This window comes from Paramisgurnus dabryanus, chromosome 7, assembly GCF_030506205.2.
Source record: "Paramisgurnus dabryanus chromosome 7, PD_genome_1.1, whole genome shotgun sequence".
NCBI lineage: Eukaryota > Metazoa > Chordata > Actinopteri > Cypriniformes > Cobitidae > Paramisgurnus > Paramisgurnus dabryanus.
The window spans coordinates 6,859,618-6,881,786 of record NC_133343.1 but is presented as its reverse complement, the minus strand read 5'-3'; the positions used below and the strand labels follow the sequence as shown (position 1 = coordinate 6,881,786).

Below are 22,169 nucleotides of genomic sequence, written 5' to 3'. Positions count from 1 at the left end.
GTTAAGACTCTGAGAGAAAGGTGGGGCCTGGAGAAACAAGAGAGACTCTCTGGAAACATCTAACGCCTGTTTGTACACCATTCAAAATTAAGGTGCTAGAAAAGATTCTTCGTCAAAATCTCCAGAAGAAACATTCAAAGGCCTTAAATTTTGTCTAAATAAACTTTGTTCACTATAATGAGAACAATTTGTGAAACAGAAAGGTTATTTGTATGCTAAAGGTTCTTTATGGAGCCATACAGCCAAAAATGGTTCTTCAATGGCATCAGCACCTTCATTTTTAAGAGTGTAATGAAAAAGGTTCTCCAAACTATATTAAAAGATAAGAAATGGTTCTTAGGGGGAACCAAAAATAGATATTCTTTTCTGTGAGAACTTATTCTAGCACCTTTATTTTTAAGAGTAATAAATTGCATCTAAAATTTGACCCTGTGCCCTTAAATTTAAAGGTGCATTGTGTAACTTTTAGAAGGATACCTTCACTGTAAAAAATTGCTGTTAAAAAACAGCCAAATTTAACAGTATGATTCTGTTTTTTAACAAAAACAGAAGTATACTGTTAAATTCTGCATTCTGTAAAAAAACAGTTTTCAGAATAATGTGAATTTACAGCCCTGAGAGTCCACCGTTAAAGACTGCGTCCCAAATCACACCATACACCCTCATTCACTATTCCCTAAATTAGTTTCCTAATGATCCACCTGAAATCAAGTCAATGAGTTCAGATACTGAAGCATTAATGATGGACACCTGCTGCTAATAAACAGAATCACTGAAGAAAAGATAAACAAAAAAAGAGAAGAGATGAGCAGAAACACTTACAGACACAAAGACTTAGATGAACATCAACTGAAAATAACAGAACACATTAAATCTCTCCATATATCACCAGAGGAGAATTAAACATTTACACAAACACCATTACCATCTTCACTTTTAAACCACTTTTAATTTTAAGACTTTATTTCTGTTATACATCTACAACAGTTCTTACTGAGAACAAACAGGTGTTTACTAGACTTTACAAGCATTTTCTTTAAAGTCACCATTATGGTGATCACTGTTTTCATTAGTTGGGTTCTTGACTTGGTTTACAGTCTGGTTGCTGTAACTGTGTCTTTATGATGCATGTTTGTTATGGCAAAGAAAACCAAGAGATGATAGAGTCTCAAGTGGTTGGATGTCTGATTATTGATCAGTAGTTTGTCTTACCAGCCTTATGAAGCTTAATCATAAAAATTAGTAGTTCTTAGGAATGTTTATGGATAAGTATTTACATATTTGAATCAGAATCATTACATGAATTATTAGTATAACAGTAATCTGATAGCTTGACAGAGTTGCCTGAAAATGTATTTTTGCAAACTTGAAAACAGTCCTCAGCTGACATCCACGGACATCAAGAATCAGCCTACGATTCTCAACTAGGGTGACAAAAGAAAATGGAAAAACAGTTCATCGGCCTAATGAGTTGTGTACTATGCTGATACCCAGCATGCATTGCAGCATGAAGCTTTTCATTTGATAGTCACCATTGTTGAGATTCATAGCCTGATTCTTGATGTCTGTGTGTGTAGTTTGCTCGTGTTTTTTTAATTTCATTTAATCCCAATGTTTTTAAGATTCCTCTGGCTACCTCAACACTCAGTTTCTGTCACATTATTAGACTACTATAAGGGGTTGCCACCCATCTAATCACTTATGAGCTTCTGTATAAATCAGTAAATTACTTTTGACTCATGAGACTAACACCATAACAGTCATTGGTTAGTGATAATACTTTATTTATACTTTTTTGCCATATTCAATGTCTTTCAAATCACATTGATAAGCATGAATAAATATAACACCAAAGGGCAAACCCAAGGATCAAGAGTCCTACTAAAGTAAACACTGATCACGAGAATGGTAACTATTATTTAGGGATTAGACTATTAGACTAGAGCTGTCCAAACTCAAAACAACTTGCACTGACATATTTTAAAATACATCAGTGCCCTTTGTTTCGCCTGAAATGCACAAGTAATGTTTTGAGTTAGGCATGTTTGTTAAAACTTGTTAAATTTCCTAATTGGTTTAAGATAATACCTGTTTAGGAAACCACACCGTATGATTTATTTCTCAGTAAGAGCTAATGTACATATAAAATAAAATCTAACTGGTTTGTAATAAGTGAAGATGGTAATGCTGTTTGTGGAGTTGTTTGATGATCTTCTTGTGAGATCTTAGGAAATCTGAGTAAGTCTGAGTCTCTTCTAAGTCTGTAAGTTGAGTTTCTGCTTGTTTTCTCTTTTATTCGGTTCTTGTTCATCTTTTATTCAGTGATTGTGTTTGTTAACAGCAGCTGTTCATAATTAACTCAATCATCACTTCATTATCTCATTAACTTCAACATTGGGTCTGTTTCTTTTACTCTTTTTAGTGTGGACACATTAAGCAGTGTTCTTTTGACACCAAGGATTTTGCGATGGGGTTTAAAGGGTTAAATATGTAAGATATAAAAACACAGAATGCTAATGTTTTTTAACAGTCCGAAGGAGACCGTAAAAAAACATTATCTTGCTGGCAACCAAGCTGCCAGTTGATTACTGTTATTTAACAGAATGTGCTGTTAAAAAACAGAAAACTTAACAGTCAAATTTGCATACAGAAATATGTTAATTTCACACAGACATTAGAGAAAAGTCCTTGTATTTTGTTTTTTAAATCATGTGAACTTAAAAACTGTTCAGGGGATTTACACAAGATGATAATGTGAGAGATCTCTTAGTGTTTAATGTTTTGTTTTGTCAGGATTTGGCTCAGTTTTTGGGTTACCATTGTGCTGAAGAGTAGTGTGGTTGTTTAGGTCAAGGATGGGCAGTAGATCATCGATGTTATGCTGCCTGTTGTTTTATTTTAAAGCAGTAACTTTGTAGTTTGCTCATGGTGAACTACATGAGATTTGTGTGAAAGTTTAAATGTTTGCAGTTCAATTTTAGAAGTAATATTTGTTTTCAGTGGACTCAAATTAATTAAGTTCACAATACTAACACCACCATGTAAATATATATATTTATAAACTTGAATTGTTCCTGCAATTGGTTTCCTAAATGAAATGAGTTGCTTTCAGGGCATTATAACATTAACATACTGTTAAAATAGGAGAACTGTAAATTAACGGAAGTAGAACTGTATTTTAACAGAGGCAGAACCGTAAAATAACATTATCTTGCTGGCAACCAAGCTGCCAGTTGATTACTGTTATTTAACGGCACAATTTTTTACAGTGTTGATAGAAATGCAATATAATATACTTAACGATATTATCAATGATATATAAAGACCATACATAATGAACTGTATTGTTTTTATTACCTTAAAATGAGCTGTTTTATCTACATACACCACGGGTCCCTTTACAAGGAAGTCGCCATCGTGTTTCTATAGCCCGGCCTAAACAGACAAACTTCTCTATAGAGCGCGTTTCATCCCTACGTTGTCTCAGACGACAATATGTTTGACCTGTGGTGGCTACCATATGCGTTTTGAAATTGAGGGGTGAGCTGCTAGTTGCAATTTGCAATCTCACCACTAGATGCCACTAAAATGTACACACACCACCTTTAAAGGGATAGTTCACCCAAAAATGAAAATTCTGTCATCATTTACTCACTCTCAGGTTGTTACACACCCGCATACATTTCTTTGTTCTGATGAACACAAAGGAAGATATTTTAAGGAATGCTTGTAACCGAACCGTTCGTGGACCCCATTCACTTCCATAGATGGAAACAAGAATACTATGGAAGTAAATGGGGTCCATGAAAGGTTTCTTTACATTCTTCAAAATATCTTCCTTCGTGTTCATTAGAACAAAGAAATGTTTGCAGGTTTGTAACAACCTGAGAGTGAGTAAATGATTTTACAGAATTTACATTTTTTGGGTGAACTATCCCTTTAAGGAATGGCTTTGTTTCACTTTTATTAAAATTTATACTGCATTAAAGTATTTTGCACTATAGTATACTGTATTAATGTCGAACAGTGTAATTATTTGTGCAAATCGTGTTTGTGGTATAGAAAAGTCACTAAAAAAACTGGATAAAAAACAATCAAACAAATATACAAGGAAAAGTCATTTCCTTTATTTAACTCACACATTGACACAACCACATTCCGCATAATTCTGGCCATCATGCCATTCAGGAATACCAGTTTGTTGGCAAAATCCAATATATGTCAAATAAAAATGCTAATTTACAAAAAACATATCAGACATTTCAAGAGCTTTTCATATACCTGCTGAAAAAAACAGCATAGACCAGCATAATTCCCATACTAGTTTGATGCTGGTGACCACCAGCTAAACCAGCAACAAACCAGCATGGGAATTATGCTGGTGGTCACCAGCAAACCAGCACCAAAACACAACATATGCTGGTCTTGCTGGTTTTTCCAGCTTATGACACACAATTAGGCTATATTGTGAAAATATTTAAGAAAAATTAATAAATACTTTTAGCTTTTTGATCATTTGTAACCTTTGAGGTACAATTAAAATATTTTAGGCTCTAACAAGAAGTCATGAAATAAAATAACGCCTACAATAAGCGCCACTAGATGGAAGCATTGCATAAACAATTTTCCAGTTTAAGAACGTAAACGTGTACTACTGTATTCACAGTGTAGGAAGTGCAGAGTAATAGTAAAAAAATATATATTTATCTGTAAAACACTGAAAATATTAGTCATTCTAAAAAATTAAAAGATTTATCACAGTAGTAAAGCCATTTCTAAAAACAGCCCTTTTGGAATGTACGATAACAGTACACAGTAGTCTATAAGACTATAAAACATGCTACGTATATAAATCACAGCATCCACAATTAAGATCTACTGGTCAAGCCTTCATTGAGTCTGATAACCATCTGAGTGAATTCATAACTGAACGCGTTCACAAAATCTGCACAGATGATATTTATGCAAGTTCTGCCTGAGCCCGGGCTCTGCTGTTTGACCCAGTCCAGAAGCGGACTGTAGGAACCGAGGGTCATTCTTTTTAATGACTGCCAAGGATGGGACAGAATATACCCGGCATCCTCTGTTAGGTTTAGACCAGCGGCAAAAAAAACATCTGAAAATATGAGCAGGTCGAGCGGCTGTTAGTCAAGACTAAAATGCACATCCATACCGGATTGGTTTTGTCATGGTGACTGACCTGGTCTTCCTTCCTGCTTCCGTTCCTCCAGGTAGGATATGACACGGTTTGGATCTGATGAGTCTGCCCACCAATAGTCAAATTTTGACCAGAGCTCCTCATGACCAGATGCAGCAGAGTCATCGTATGAGAGAATAACTTGATATTTTTTATTCCAACACTCGCATAGTGACGGTGTGACCTGAAATAATCCAAACATGTATACAAAGGTAATCAAAGGTAAAAATCCACTGAAGTTTGTACATTTTGTCACGGTATGACTTGAAAATTGCTCCGAATTCTTATAATATTTAATGGAAATGGTTACTTACAGAATTGGGGCATATTTTATTGTCGAACGTTGCAGAAAGAAACTGAATTAAGTCTTTGTGTTGATCCTGGTTCATACCATCAAACGCCGAAAATGCAATGATGACCACTTCCTTTGTGTGCCGGTCTAACCAGTGAGCAATTTCTGTCAGCGCTTCCTTAAAATAACACAACCAGAACAAGACAAGAAGACAGCCATTGGTATTTGTGTTTGGAATGAGGAATTAACATTCTTAGTTTTATTACAGTAAGCTTAAACCTACCTTTACGGTCATAAGAGAGTAGATCCCATGAGCGAAGTAGAAAACCTTATCAGGATCTTTCGTTTTATGAGCTATTCTGAGATCAAGAAACCGAATGCCTGAATCCAGCTGATAAGAAATAATGTCCTCCTAAAAAAACCCACAGTCAAAATTTACACCATTAAAAAAGCTCAGATTTGAAGAGCGCTGCAATAAGGGTTGCCAAGTCTGCAGTTTTCCACAGAATTGAGCTTACGTTACATTAAAGGGGACATATGATGAAAATCTGACTTTTTCCATGTTTAAGTGCTATAATTGGGTCCCCAGTGCTTCTATCAACCTAGAAAATTTGAAAAAGATCAACCCTTAGTTTTGGTAAACCCTTCTCTGTAAGCATGTGAAAAAATAGGACATCTAAATTTGGCTGCCCCTGTGATGTCAGAAGGGGATAATACCGCCCCTTAATCTGCACTATCCAACCACAACACTGCCATTTAGTGCAGAGATCAGCTCATTTGAATTTAAAAGGACACACAAAAAACAGCACATTTTTGCTCACACTTACAAAGTGACAATTTTTACATGCTATAATAAATTATCTATATGGTATTTTCAGATGAAACTTCACATTAATACTCTGGAGACTAGGGATGCACCGAATCCAGATTTTTTGGGCTCGGCCGAATACCGAACCCACTGTTTAAGATCCGTCCGAAACCGAATACCGAATCCTACTCGCATCCTTATTCCATTAACACAGTAAAACAGATTAATGAATTAAACAACATCCACAGCAGTGTATTTTTCATTTTATTTGATTTTAACTGTAAAAAAAGGATAGGCAACATTATGCCAGGATGACAAGTGGGAAAAACTATTTTGACAATTACCATAAGCCTATGCATAATAAAAGAGATGCGGTGTGATGCGCTAGTTTTTTCCAGGTGCGTCCACGAAATGTGAATCGCGCCTAAGGCTCACCGAAAAAAATTCTTAACTTCACATCAGCACCCGATGTGTGTAATCAACGGCCACGTGACGTCGACCAGCGTAGCGCAAGCCTAGGGTTCGGTGGAAAAAAATCTAAGATTCGGCCGAACCCGAACTCCGTCAAAAAGCCCAGTATTCGGCCGAATCTGAATCCTGGATTCGGTGCATCCCTAATATTTACTTTGAATTTTTTTCCTTTGTGTTGAGCTCTGCTATTTGAAATAAGTTTATCATGGAGTTTAGATTTCCTGATCTTTTGCTTCATTAAAGGGATAGTTCACATAAAACGAAAATTCTGAAAAATGTTGTTCTAAACCTGTACAAATTTCTTTTTTCTGATGAATGGTGCACTCTTTACTAATATATATATATATATATATATATATATAAATATAAAAGACTACAAGCTAACTAATGCAGACAAATTTTAGTACATTCGCGTCTAAATTTCACATACGAATGAAGCAAGTTTAACTCAAAATGTTCAAGCGTCCAACTACGCACGAAAAGTGTTATTTATTCGGTTCATTCGCGTCTGGTGTGAACGCACAGTAATACTGTTGCCACAGGTTAAGGCGATCCCAATAATGTATTTATCACCGGGAATCCGAATTTTAGCAGATAAACCCTGTCGAAAATTCTGATTTTACTCCCAAACTGGATTTTAACTGGAGAGCATTTGCGTTGGTTTTGAGTAGCAATTAGGTGGGTAAGCTGTGATAACCTGGCAACCCTTAGATCATGGGTTTGAGTCCCAGAAACTGAAAAACTGTTTATATCTCGCACCCTCATACATAAAGCTGACTTTTTGATGTATAAGCTCGATTTGGTTGTTTTTAAGCCTTTATATTACTCAGGAGGAGGACCACCTAAATGTCCTCAAACTATGGATCTGTAAGGGGATAGGCACACTGACAGGTCTGATATGTAGCTTACCTGGGTTGTTGCCCATTTCATTATACAAGGACGAACCACACAGGGCAATAATTTATCCAACATTCGCAACACTTTCGGTTCAGACTCCAGCACAGTGGACTGCTTATCCAAGCAATATGTCATAGTGTCATGACTTCCTGAAGACCAAAAAACAATCAAATGAAAGTTTCTACTGAGAACTACGAGACTTTATAATTTGGAAACATGTGTAATGTGACAGATGTTACCGGGTATAGCGAGACTCCAAAGCGGAATGTCCCAGAGAGGCGAGGGAAGCTCCGACATCCAGTCCGAACAGCTGGATAGGAATAATCTTTGCTCATCCTCCATTTAAACACAATGACCATTGATGCTCTTCTCCGTTTACGCTATCAGACAGCAGTAAACAGAAGTGACTTATTTCCGCGTTGTTCGTGGTCGTCATTTAAAGACGAAGTGAAACGCTCGCATGAATCGGCTGCAGACTGCATGCGTGCGCGAGGCACATGACATGACATGAGCTCACCAAACCGCTAGGGGGCCTTATTTGAATACAATTATTTATTATTTACTATTTATAGTGTTATAAAAATGAAAGCTGTAAACTAGATATAATGTGCTAAGTGAAATAGTTTTCAATTAATAGTTACTTATGTGGGCTAATTCATTTTCAAGCAAAATGTATTAATTTTAATAACCACCATGAATATTGTATATAATCATTAAGTGATAAATAATAGATAATAATAGGAATGCAGGAAGTAAGACGCCTTATGTAAGCAGGGTTTTTTTTACAGGTAAAATGGCCCAAAATAAATTTGATTCACAATTCATTAGGTGCCTGTGATGCAAAATTGGTGTGACCATTGGGTGAGAAATGCTGATTGAGGCAACAGGGTCACAAAAACAGGAAGAGAAGAAAAAAGTACAAACCACTTTTTAGGTGAATTTAAGAATTAGTTGTAAAGCCTTTAGCATCCAGTGCCACCATTTTTCAGAGCTGAAACTTACCCGGAGTCTCCAGAGGTGTCAGGTTCTCAAAGATGGAAGAGCCAGGACAATTCAAAAATAACTTAAGTTGTGTTCGTCTGACAGATGATGGACACATGTATCTCGGATGGCGTGATGGTGAGTAAATCATGGAGTAATTTTCATTTTTGCTGAACTATACTACATTTCCATGGACACCTTTTGCCTTAATTGGACTGAAAGCAGGGATTCTCGAAGTTTACATTCAAAGGTTCAAATCTGAATTCTCATCATTTTCATAGGTCCGGAAAACTGGTTATTAGAAAAATTGTAAAGCATGGTAATATGTTAATCATTTGTTTATATAACAAATCAACACAAATAGTTTGGGGGAAAAAGTATTTTTTATTAAATTACATTCATAACAAGTGTATTTTGCATTTAAAAAAAAAAATAATAAACATGAAACAAAAGAAGTTTGCCAAAAGTAACAAGGTGCAAAATACAGAGCAACCTAATTAGAGAAATGGCACAGTTTGTTTTCCATCAGATGCATAAACCATGGCACAAAGATGTGGTTGTTAGACAGAGACACTGAACTAAATTAGCGGTGCGCTGCACCTATAGACCCTTTAACTGTTTGTACACAATGATGACGTGGCAACGTATGCGCATGCAGTTTGGCAACAGAAGTATGGCAAGAATCAGCAGTGAAGCAACACAGACAGAGAAAGTTATTTTAAAAAGTTGACTTTATAAACTTTTTCAACACAGCATCCAGATCCGTGTCCTATAAAGTGGAGTGGATAGAAGACGTTAGCAGATGGCCAAATATAAAGTGGCCAGATACAAATATACATATATTATATTAGTTCAACCAAACGCAACAACCAGACATTTTGATGCTGGGTTTTAATAAACTTTCTGAGTTGCTAACACGTTAGAACCAATGGGGAATAACACCACTTCTGTTGCCAAAATGCGCGCGCAGGTTATTTGATGATGTTGGCTGTAAAAGGGTTTATAAATTGGTTGATGATGCTTGCTATGCTTCTCAATGAATTACTACAAAATGCTGCTACATCCAAAAGCCAGAGGGCGCTCTTGTGTAGAAACTCAATATGCGCTGCAGATGAAGAACCGTACACACGCAGCTCCAAGAAATGTCTTAAGGATATAGAGGCTGTTTCTCAATTGAACGCAAAGAACGGACTTGCGTTCTCGTGAAGATTGGTCTTGCCAGGCGACCTTGGAAGAACGGACTCAGAAGGTCGCGAGAACACAGAACACACCTGTGAGAATTGAGATGTGTGCAATCTTCCTGTTGGTCACCTGACCTCCCCAGATTTCAGCGTGCAAGTATGCACTCGATGCATTCTCGATATCAAGAACACATCCGGGTATTTTCATGTGTCCTCTGTACTTGCGTTCTTGAGAATTGGAATTGAACTTCGCTGGTTAATGATGACGTAGAGCGAGGACACAAGGACGCAAGATCGCTGAAGAACGCATATTGAGAAACAGCCCAGATTTCAGCGCACAAGTCTGCACTTGATGCATCCTCGATATCAATAACTCATCCGGGTATTTTCATGCGTCCTCTGTACTTGTGTTCTTGAGAATTGGAATAGACCTTTCTCACAGTAACCGGAAATACGTAATCGTTGTGTAAGCGGAGTTCCTGTCAAGCGTCAACACACTAGAAAAACATAAACCCGGGCAAGTTTAAAATTGATCAAAGAGTCTACACAACTTCGTTAACGGATTTGCCAAATATTACATTTGCTGATGTGACACGACTAATGGAGGAAAAAATTTTCCATGAAGAATTTGTCCATAAATTTCTAGGTAAGTAGAGAGCGAGTCTAACTGTTACTGAACTGTTAACTAAAACGACACATTATAAGTTTCGCCGGATAGCCTGAATCCACTTCTGTCTAACTTCACCATCAACAGGGAATTGATGGAGCAGATACGGCTTTTTACATTGCCTTGACTGAGGAGGAAGTAGATTTCCGCGCCGATTGCGTATTTCCGGTCATAAATACGGAAGTTGTGAGAAAGGTCTATTGAACTTCGACAGTTAATGATGACGTAGAGCGAGGACACAAGGACGCAAGATTGCTGAAGGACGCATATTGAGAAACAGCCAGAGGGTACACTATGCACGTGACGTCACCTTCGGTGAAAGTGACTGCGGTTACGCCCACTGAGTGGCAGCATTTGTGTAATGACCGCCCCCTTCCCTCTCTTTGAGTTATCGCTAGAGGGCAGTGCAACAGTCTTGGGGAAATAAGGGCAGAGGTCAGTGTTTGCAGCACATTTGTTCAGTTAAGTGCGGATATGCTCAAACAGTGCTGAGTGAACGATGAAAATGTTTGTATTATTGTTTTAGTTTCCCCTTAGGAGTGCGGAACGAGGTATGCTGTATTATATTTTATGTTCATTTATATATATTTCATGTCTTTCAGTATTATTTGTGATGTTAAGTTATTAAAGTGAACTTTGCACGTGGCTACCAAATTAACATGATATGCACTAAATAGAACATTGTGAATATGTATTTGGTTAATATGTTTATGTTGAAGTGCTTATGTTTATTTCTTTTTGTTATTTGTCTTTTTGTGTAGTTTTACGGTGCAATAAGGTGTTTTATACACTGCAAGTAAGAGAGGATGCATGAAACCAGTTAATGCAGAGAAGAAGTTTAATGCATCAAGAATAAAAATCATATTGAGCATCAGTAAAAACTCTATGCCTCATTCTTCGGACCTTAAGGGGCCGCTACAGTAAAACTCGCCGTTACATATTAAACTTTCACCGCATCGCGCTGCTGTTCGAGGCTCTCATCGCAGCTGGTTTATCGAGCGACGTGCATCCGAGGCTATCACCGCTTCGCGCTGCTGTTCGAGGCTCTCATCACAGCTGGGTCATCGAGTGAGTGTGTACGCTGCATCGAGGCTATCACCGCTTCGCGTTGCTGTTCGAGGCTCTCATCACAGCTGGGTCATCGAGTGAGAGTGTACGCTGCATCGAGGCTATCACCGCTTCGCGCTGCATCGAGGCTATCACCGCCTCAGCGCTGCTGTTTCAAGGCTTTCTTCGCGTCTCGCTGCTGTTTCAAGTGAAAAGTGAAAAGCAAATCAAAGCACCTTGTTACAGATGCAGTGTTGATCTTCAGTTAAAAGCAAGATAAGTGAAACAAATTTCAAGTACACCTCTCTTTTATTAGTGTGACTTTGCAAGTTGAAACTTTTAATATTAAATGGGACTTCAATTAATCGTTTTATAAACATTCTTGAAGTTTACACGTGTAGAATTTAAAGTTTCAAAATTTAAAGTAAAGAGGTTTGTAAGGATTGATCACATGCTATATCTGAAGTTGTTTGGGTTGCATTTACTGCATTTATGCAATGTTATGTCTATTCATTGACATGTTGTATCTTTATTATGCAAATTATTTCTACAATTGTCTGAATGTTGAAGGTTTGTAGAGGGGTTGCATGACATTTGCCTTAATCCTGTTTACTATCAAATTGAGTGTCTAAATTATAAAGGTCTGATGCAAGGAGGTCACTGCTCCTTAAAATGGAAGACAGACAAGAAATGGAACACACATCTAAGCAAACAGCTGAGCAAGCAAGTCAAATGTCACTCCCTGCAGAAAAGCAACAAATTAGATCGAGTTCACGAAAGGGAAGTTTAACAGAGAAGGGCCTAGAAATGCATAATATGGAAGCAAAAAAGCATCAGAAAGCCTTTAACAAGGCTTATGACTCCTGGAAGCAGACAGCTAAGGAAACAAGGTCCAAATTGAAAACTTTATGCTCTCGTGAAGATCTTGATCTAATCCAAAGAAATATTCAAGACAGACAAGATGTAGTTAACCAGTGTTATGCTCCCTTGTTGCGCAATCATACTGCGACTCCAGAAATTGTTCAAAGAGTTGATGCTTGTACCATAGTTACTGCAGAAATCTGTGATCTGGTGAGCAACCGAATAGAAACCTTTGATGACATTAGAAATGAAGTCGCTGTGAAGGAGAAAGTAAGACAAGTGTTAAACAAGGATGAGCATGGATCTATTTTTGGCTGTACAAACACTGAAACTGTCATCTCAGAATCATTACCAGGAGATCTATCAAAGATATCCTCCAAAACCTCCAGTAAGCGAGCTGATGCCGAGGCCGAACTTGCAGCCAAAATAGAGCAAGCAAAGGCCATGCAAGAAATCTATGATCAGCAAGCAAGACTACACAAGATGGAAAATGACTGGAAGGTGAAAGAAGCAAAAATGCAAGCAGAGATTAAACAAAGGGAAACAGAAATGTGCCTAAGACTCGAGGAGGAGAGAACAAGGCTGCAGATGCTAAAGGCTGATAAGGAAATCAAGGTAGCTGCAGCTCGTGTGAAGGCATACAATGATTTTGATGGAAATTCTGGAGACTATGAGGATGAAAGAGTAGATGTAACTATGCCCAACTGGACAGAGACTAACAGCAAACCCCAGCTAAACCCTGAGGCAGAGTCTTTCCATCCTCATTAGGCATTCCAACAGCCACAGGTGACCCAAGAGACATCAAGCTTAACTCAAGCACTAATAAACTCTCTGAGTATAAGTCGACTACCCATTCCAGAACCAACAACTTTCACTGGTGATCCACTGAAATTTATCGACTAGAAAATGTCCTTTACAGCACTTATTGACCATAAGTCAATTTCAGCAAGTGAGAAGATGTTCTACTTGGAAACCTATCTTGCTGGAGAAGCCCGCAAGGCTGTGGAAGGGTTCTTTTATAGAAACTCAGATGATGCATACCTGGGCGCCTGGAAGGTTCTTGAAGAAAGATATGGAAATTCTTTCATTGTTCAGAGAGCTTTTAGAGAGAAACTTATGAAATGGCCGAAGATTGGTGCTTATGATCCTCTGTCACTGCGAGAATTCACTGATTTTCTACAAGGCTGTGTGGAAGCCATTCCTCATGTGAAAGGTTTGAATATTCTAAATGACTGTGAAGAAAATTACAAACTACTCAAGAAATTACCTGAGTGGATTTTACGCAAATGGAACAAAATTGTGGTGGAAGAGTTGGATGAATCTGGTGACTATCCAAGCTTTAAACAGTTTGCAGAGTTTTTAAAGAAGGAATCGAAGATAGCTTGCAACCCTGTCACCTCTTCCCTTCTGATGAGTTCTAAAGTCACAGATGAAAGATTACCCAAAAGAGCCAAGGCTCTGAACACTAGAGCTCAAGTTAAAGGTTCATCACTAAAAAGACCAGAATTCCAACCAACACAATCATGCTCTGTTTGTAAGAATGAAACACACCATATCGCCAAATGTCCTGTCTTTGCAGCAAAATCTACAGATGACAAAAGGCTTTTCATTCGTGAAAACCACCTCTGTTTTGGATGTTTGAGGAAGGGGCATATCACAAAGGACTGCAAGAGACAACACACCTGTGGCACCTGCGGTCTTCGCCATCCAACTTGCTTGCATGAAGAGCGTGACAAAGTGACTGTAAAAGCACCAAGATCAGATTCGGCTCCTACAGACTTGCATTCAAGCCAGGAAGTCCAAAATGTTACATCTCATGCCCTAACACAGTATACTTCAGCCACCTCTAGCATTGTTCCTGTCTTCATCTCAACAGTGGAGGAACCGCACAATGAAATTCTTACGTATGCTCTACTTGATACACAAAGTGACTCGACTTTCATCTTGAAGGATTTTCTGGATGAACTACGTGTAAGCAGTCAAGCAGTAAAGCTAAAACTAAGCACTATGGCCGCCACTGATACAGTCACTTCAAGTTACAAGGTTAGTGGCCTGCGAGTTCGAGGACTTCAAGGAGAGAAGTGTATTCAAGTGAAGCAAGCCTATACTTGTGATTTCATTCCTGTGGACAAGGCTTATATTCCAACTAGGAAGACAGCATTAAAATGGCCTCACCTAAAACACATAGCCAATGAGTTGCCACCACTTCAAAGCTGTGACATAGGGTTACTGATAGGATATGATTGTCCTTCAGCATTAGCTCCTTTAGAGGTTATTATTGGCAGTGAGAACGAGCCGTTTGCTCAGAAAACAGAACTTGGCTGGAGCATCATAGGCCTTTGTAATCCTCATCTGGATAGGCAAGGAAGCCAAAGCTTTGTTCACCGGGTTTTATTGAAGGAAATGTTAGTCCCGTCTGCTAATGAGATCTTAAAGGTTCTAGAGTCGGACTTCAATGAGAAGAGTTCAGAGGACAAACATGTATCCCAAGATGATATCTGTTTCATAAGACATCTCACCGACAACATCAAGCAGAACGATGACGGACATTATCAGCTGCCTCTTCCCTTCAAAGGTAATGGTCCTCCCTCACTACCCAATAACAAGAAGCTTGCTATTGCACGACTACAGCATTTGAAGAAGAAATTAAAGAACAACCAGCAGTATCATGAGAGCTACAAGACCTTCATGGAAGAAATGCTTAGCAAGGGAGAGGCAGAGCCAGCACCCGCAACATCTGATGGAGATACATTGTGGTACATACCACATCATGGCGTTTATCACACTCAGCGACCAGGCAAATTGAGGGTAGTTTTTGATTGCTCTGCAAAATTCCGTGGCATTTCTCTTAATGATACTCTTCTCACTGGCCCAGACCTGATCAACTCCTTGGTGGGAGTATTGTGCAGATTTAGGAAGGAAAACGTTGCTGTGACATGTGACATCGAAAAGATGTTTCATCAATTCCTTGTTCCTCCTGATGAAAGAAACTATTTGAGATTTTTATGGTGGAATGATGAAGATTTGGAAAGAGAACCCCATGAGTATAGGATGGCTGTGCATCTCTTCGGCGCTGCCTCATCTCCTGGATGCACCAACTTTGGCCTTAAGTACTTGGCAGAACAATACAATTCTGAATATCCATCAGCCTCATCATTCATTAAGAAAAACTTCTACGTTGATGATGGTTTGATCTCCGTTCCATCAGTCCAAGAAGCTAAAGAGCTAATAGTCGAAGCCCAGGCATTGTGCAAGCGTGGTGGTCTGCGCCTTCATAAGTTTAATTCAAATGAAGAGGAAGTTCTCCGCAGTGTGAATTCTTCTGAATGGGCAACAACCACCAAACCACTCAACCTTAATCCTGAAGGAACAGGATATGTTCTTGGCATTCAGTGGTCGACAGCAGATGATACATTCAGCTTTGATGTTAACATGAAGGACCAGCCATCAACACGTCGTGGAATTCTGTCGGTCATTGCTTCCTTGTATGACCCTCTTGGGTTTGTTAGCCCTTTTCTCTTGAAAGGAAAATGTATTCTTCAGGAGCTGTGCCGCAGAAACATCGGATGGGACGATCTCCTTCCTGCTGATTTAACCCCACGGTGGGAGGAGTGGAAAAGTAGTCTTCAAGATCTAAAGTACTTTACCATTCCAAGATGTTATCATCCGCCATCCTTTGGTGTCATTGTTAGGACAGAGCTTCATCACTTCTCAGACGCAAGCAATCTAGGGTATGGTGCATGTTCTTACCTTAGGTTCAAAAATGACAAAGACGAAGTACACTGCAGTCTTGTAATGGCCAAAGCTAGAGTTGCTCCCACAAAAATCAAGAGCATTCCAAGAATGGAACTGTCTGCAGCTGTAGTTTCTGCCAGGATGAGTGCTATGTTAAAGTCTGAACTCGAAATGAAAATTGATCAGGAGTTCTTTTGGACTGACTCGCAGGTTGTGCTGGCATATGTCAACAACGAAGCAAGAAGATTTCATGTGTTCGTTGCAAACCGTGTTCAGTTAATCAGAGATATCACAGATGTAAATCAATGGTATTATGTCAACACATCTGAAAATCCTGCTGATCACTCCTCCAGAGGTCTTTATGCCTCAGACATATGCACATCATCTTGGATAACAGGACCTACATTTTTATGGGAACAAGAAGTGCTTCCAATGCCCAAACCTTTCAGCAGTCTACTTGTCGGTGATCCTGAGGTCAGACCAACTCAAGTACTTGCAACTAAAGGCAGTGACAGTTTAGAATTTCCCAACAGATTCAATTGCTTTTCCTCATGGAGAACACTCATTAATGTGGTTGCTAGAATAAAAAGACTAGCCTCAAGTCAGCAATATCCTACTGACATTGTCACTGTGGACGAACGTGCAAGAGCTTCTGAGGTTCTGATTAAACTTATTCAGCAGCAATCTTTCTCTCAAGAGATAAAGATGATTCAAGGAGGCAAGGTTCTTCCGAGCTCAAGTACGCTCTTTCACCTCAATCCCATATTAAGAGAAGGTCTTCTTTGTGTTGGAGGAAGATTGCAACAAGCATCTTTGAATGAAGAGCTAAGACATCCTGTGATTCTGCCTAAAGACAGCCACTTAACCAAACTCATACTGGGCCATTACCATGCCAAAGTTTGCCATCAAGGAAGGTATCAAACACTCATGGAACTCAGAGCAAATGGATTTTGGGTGATTGGTGGCAGTAAGTCAGTTTCTAAATTGATACATCGCTGTGTTCAATGTAGGAAGCTCAGACGGCCGACAGAACAACAACAAATGGCTGAGCTCCCTAAAGAGCGTGTTGAAGCCTCTGCCCCTTTTTCCTACTCTGGTATGGACTGCTTTGGCCCGTTTATCATAAAAAGGGGTCGAAAGGAGTACAAAAGGTATGGACTCATCTTTACTTGCCTCTGCTCTCGAGCTGTCCATATCGAAATGCTTGAAGATCTGTCTACCGATACATTTATCAATGCCTTGAGATGTTTCATAAGTCTTCGAGGGGCTGTTAGTCAACTCCGCTGTGACCGTGGCACAAATTTCGTGGGAGCTAATAACGAGCTCAAGGAAGCCCTCAAGGAATGTGATGTCAAAGCTCTGGAAGGGTTCCTTGTTGAAAACCAATGTGAATTTGTCTTTAATCCCCCCTCAGCGAGTCACGTCGGTGGTGTCTGGGAACGGCAAATAAGGACAGTTCGCAATGTGCTTAATGCCACCCTTTCACAGTGTCCAGGCAGACTTGACGATTCTTCCCTGAGAACATTGTTCTACGAAGCAATGGCTATTATCAATAGTCGTCCCCTAACAATAGATCAATTGAATGACCCCAAGTCACTGGAACCTCTTACCCCGAACCATCTCATTCTGATGAAGTCCAAAATTGCTATTCCGCCACCTGGGAAATTTCAAAGAGAAGACATGTATGCTACAAAAAGGTGGCGTAGAGTTCAGTATTTGATAGAACAATTTTGGAGTCGTTGGAAAAAGGAATATCTCATGAATATTTCCACACGGCAAAAGTGGCATACACCCCGGCGCAATCTGAAAGTCAATGACATAGTCATCATCAAGGAGGACATGATGCCAAGAAACCAATGGCAATTAGCCAGAGTTGTTGAAGTCATTCAAGGGAGTGATGGTTTAGTTAGAACAGTTAAAGTTCAAACAGGAGAAAGAAAACCAAACAGCAAGCGAGAGCTGCACTCCAAACCTACCATCCTTGAGCGACCAATTCAAAAGTTAGTGGTCCTGCTTGAGAGTGAATGATTAATGAATACCGGTGACCCTCTTGCATCAGACCATTTCTAAGTGAGATTTGTCAGTGTTAAGAGTCTAAGAGCGGTCATTGTGATTAAAATCATGTTTGATATGTTAATTAGTTTATCTTTTGTTGTGTACCATAACATGATTGGTGGGAGTGTAATGACCGCCCCCTTCCCTCTCTTTGAGTTATCGCTAGAGGGCAGTGCAACAGTCTTGGGGAAATAAGGGCAGAGGTCAGTGTTTGCAGCACATTTGTTCAGTTAAGTGCGGATGCTCAAACAGTGCTGAGTGAACGATGAAAATGTTTGTATTATTGTTTTAGTTTCCCCTTAGGAGTGCGGAACGAGGTATGCTGTATTATATTTTATGTTCATTTATATATATTTCATGTCTTTCAGTATTATTTGTGATGTTAAGTTTATTAAAGTGAACTTTGCACGTGGCTACCAAATTAACATGATATGCACTAAATAGAACATTGTGAATATGTATTTGGTTAATATGTTTATGTTGAAGTGCTTATGTTTATTTCTTTTTGTTATTTGTCTTTTTGTGTAGTTTTACGGTGCAATAAGGTGTTTTATACACTGCAAGTAAGAGAGGATGCATGAAACCAGTTAATGCAGAGAAGAAGTTTAATGCATCAAGAATAAAAATCATATTGAGCATCAGTAAAAACTCTATGCCTCATTCTTCGGACCTAAGGGGCCGCTACAATTTGTGTAAAGTGTGAAATCAGCGAAAAAATTGGGAAAATGTGTATAAATGGAAAAAAGCTGTTGTGGGATAGACTGTAATAACAGATTTAACAAGAATTCGAAGCTATCGTTTTACAGACTGCCAAGAAACACCAAAAGGAGAAGTAAATTGATCATTCATGCCAACGTCCACTGACCACAGGGTCACTATCACTTGCAACTAAATTAATTTTTTGCTGATAATTGTCAGTTATACTAACATTTTCGTGACCGCAACTAGAACAGCCAGCCATTTTGTTGAATGTTTTGACAATCAAAGGAGAACTAAATCAGTAGCAGTAGCCATATGTCAGGTGTGTACAATTTTGGGATAAAAAATCCTGAAAAAAAACACCAATGAATACTCTCATTCTGTGTAATTGCAAAGTTTTGTCAGCGAGTCTTCATTAAAATACATCCTTTATGATGGGCATTGTGTTCTACAAAGGTGGGTTGGTTTAAAAGTGTTAGGCAAGACAAACATATATGTCAGGAAAAGCAATGTCTGACCATATGCCAATGTCCACAGTCTACTGGTTGTTTGGCAAGTTGTTAGGGTCACTGTTAAGGCCATCTAAATTCGATTTAACCTGATAGTAGTCAGTTTTACTTTCGTTTTTGTTGCAGCCGCTATCAAAACCAGCCATTTTGTTGAACGCTTTGCCACTAAACAGGGCGAGTTCCAGCGTGGTCACTTGGAAAAGTGACCTCAAAGCATACCCTCTATAATTATATTGCTGTTCTTTAAATCTTTTAAAGGTATTTTCATGCTAATAAAGAAAATGTATAATGATTATGTTTGACGAGTGTTGCTTTTTCAAATGCATGTTATAAACGACTCAAACCAACAGTGATTTCAGATGGATAAAGACTTACTGATCAAAAGCCGTAGTACATGAAGTATCTGTGCATAAATATCTGGGTGTGATGGCTACAGCATCACACAGGAAATTTTGAATTAAATCTAAAAAGAAAAAACAAAAGAATGGTTTACGAGTTTAATATGGATTTTTAAAGTAGCAAATGCACACATTTAATCAATCGCATAGAAATTAATGCACTTTCAATATGAAGTGGATGCGGGTTGGGATCAAGTTCCCTTCGGATCTGGATCCGGACCGGAGTCCGGACTCTGAGAACCCCTGGCATATAGCAATAACACGTGCAGTAAACTGGGTTAGGACACAAACTCACATTTAATTATTTGCGAAGATGGTTATTTTTGAGTAGGCCTACTGCGAGTTTACATGTAGCCTACAAGGAATTTGTTTTGATGTAATGGTGCATAACACTCACAGTAACAACTACACTACAAAAAAGAAAAAAAAATACAAATCTTACAAAAAATATACAATTATTAAAAAAACGGTAATGAAGGGGACAACCTAATGCTTTTTGGCTTTGTCTCTGTCATTCAAAAATATTTAAGTTACATTAATCATTTTTTACACAATCAACACATATTTCTGCAATAAATGAAAACTTAGGGGCGGTATCCCGGACAGGCATTAGACTAGTCCTAGACTAAAATAAATGTAAGAGCTGTCCAAACTGAAAACAACCTACAATGACATATCTTAAAATACATCAGTGCCCTTTGTTTTGCCTCAAAATGCATACACGTAATGTTTTAGTAAGGAATGTTTGTTTAAACTAGTTATATTGCCTAATTAAACTTAGGCCCAGTCTTGGCTTAAGCTAATCCCTGTCCGGGAAACTGCTTCTTAAAGTTTGTTTGTGGGACTTATTGTTATCATACAATTACATTAAAGTGACATGAGTGCAAACAACTTACCCCCATAGGTGGGGTTAATTGTAACAAACAGTAACACCTGCTAGAAAATTATATTTAAACACAAATAATTCAAAAAATTCTGTCTGTATACTAAAGGTGGATATTGTTTATATTGTATTAACAGTTATCATTTTGATGAATAGTATTTACATTGTTTTCATTTCATTATTATTGTATACTGGATGCGTTGTAGGCTGTAACACTGTGTTACAACTAACCCCGCTGTGTAAAAATGTTTTCAATTACTAGGAGTTGCTGACATGTTTCAAAATGGTCTTGTGTTTTGGTACCAAGACAGTGAATAAAATAATAAGGTTAGATTTGGTGACTTACACTCAGAAATAAAAAAATATATAAGATAAAGAAATTTACTCCCATGCCTCCAAAACACAATATCTTATGTTCAATATCTTAACGAAGACACATTAAAACTTTTTACAAATTCACAGGAAATCATCTTCAGAAAGTACGAGAAAAAAACGAAACACACATTGCTCTGCCCTGTATAAATATGTAAAGTAGCTGTGTTACAGTTAACCCCGAGTTCGTTTGTGCCCGCTCACCCCCTCGTATACATAAGAGTAAAGTGAGCTCAGTGTAAAAGCACAGCTGCAGTTGATAAAGTAGCATTGATCAAATTTCACATAATTAAAACTTATAAAAAATGTCAAAACCAGGAATCTAAAAAAGAAAAAATTATAAAATTTTTGAAACCTCTTAATTTGACAAAAATATTGAGGGAAGAAGCATGTAAATTAACAGATCTTATAACAGAAGAAGAAATTAAAGAAACAATGAGTAATTTAAAAAACAATAAGGCACCAGGAACAGATGGATTTTCTGGAGAGTATTATAAAGTTTTTATGAATGATCTTTCTCCAATACTATGTAAAGTATATAATTATGCACTACAATCAGGAGACCCACCAAAATCCTGGTCCGAAGCCATAATTTCAGTATTGCATAAAGAAGGTAAAGACCCCATACAATGTACTAGCTATCACCCAATAAGTCTTATGTGTGGATTATAAAATACTAACATCTATTATGGCTAAACGAATTCAAAAATATATTAAAAAAGTTATTAAACCAGATCAAACTGGATTTATTCAAGGCTGTCAAGGATCTAACAATGTGAGAAGGGAGTTAAATTTACAATCAATAGCTATAAAAAATAAAAGGAATGCAATGCTTCTCAGCCTTGATGCTGATGATTGGCTATTTTTGGAACAGACACTGATGGAAATGGGTTTAGGAGAAAAACTTATAACTTGGATTAATATATTATACAAAGAATCAAAATCGAGAATAAGGGTGAATGGCCAGTGTTCCAATTTTTTTGGGGTAGAAAGAGGTGTGAGACAGGGTGACTCATTGTCTCCTGTCCTCTTCGCATTGAACCACTAGCAGAAGCTATACGTCAGAATGAACGAATTCAAGGAATAGAGGATGAAGGGAAGTCAGTTCATAAAATA

At 38.2% G+C, this 22,169-nt stretch overlaps 1 protein-coding gene across 1 annotated transcript; it reads right to left on the bottom strand.

Moving 5' to 3' along the window:
- Nucleotides 1-4,105: 4,105 nt before the first annotated feature.
- Nucleotides 4,106-8,161, bottom strand: LOC135783110 (PI-PLC X domain-containing protein 1). Its single transcript, XM_065293681.2, has 6 exons — nt 7,905-8,161; nt 7,678-7,814; nt 5,773-5,901; nt 5,512-5,667; nt 5,201-5,381; nt 4,106-5,116 (listed from the first exon to the last, which is right to left on the bottom strand). The coding sequence occupies exons 1-6, from the start codon at nt 8,005-8,007 to the stop codon at nt 4,869-4,871; spliced, it is 954 nt and encodes a 317-aa protein (XP_065149753.1). The 5' UTR covers nt 8,008-8,161; the 3' UTR covers nt 4,106-4,868.
- Between the last annotated feature and the right edge of the window lie 14,008 nt (nt 8,162-22,169).

Excerpts from the sequence above, each read along its gene's own strand:
- LOC135783110 (XM_065293681.2), bottom strand. The coding sequence starts at position 8,007 with ATGGAGGATGAGCAAAGATTATTCCTATCCAGCTGTTCGGACTGGATG. Across the intron at positions 5,902-7,677 it reads TGAAATGGGCAACAACCCAG|GAGGACATTATTTCTTATCA; the intron begins GTAAGCTACATA and ends GGGTTTTTTTAG. Across the intron at positions 5,668-5,772 it reads ACTCTCTTATGACCGTAAAG|GAAGCGCTGACAGAAATTGC; the intron begins GTAGGTTTAAGC and ends TGTTATTTTAAG.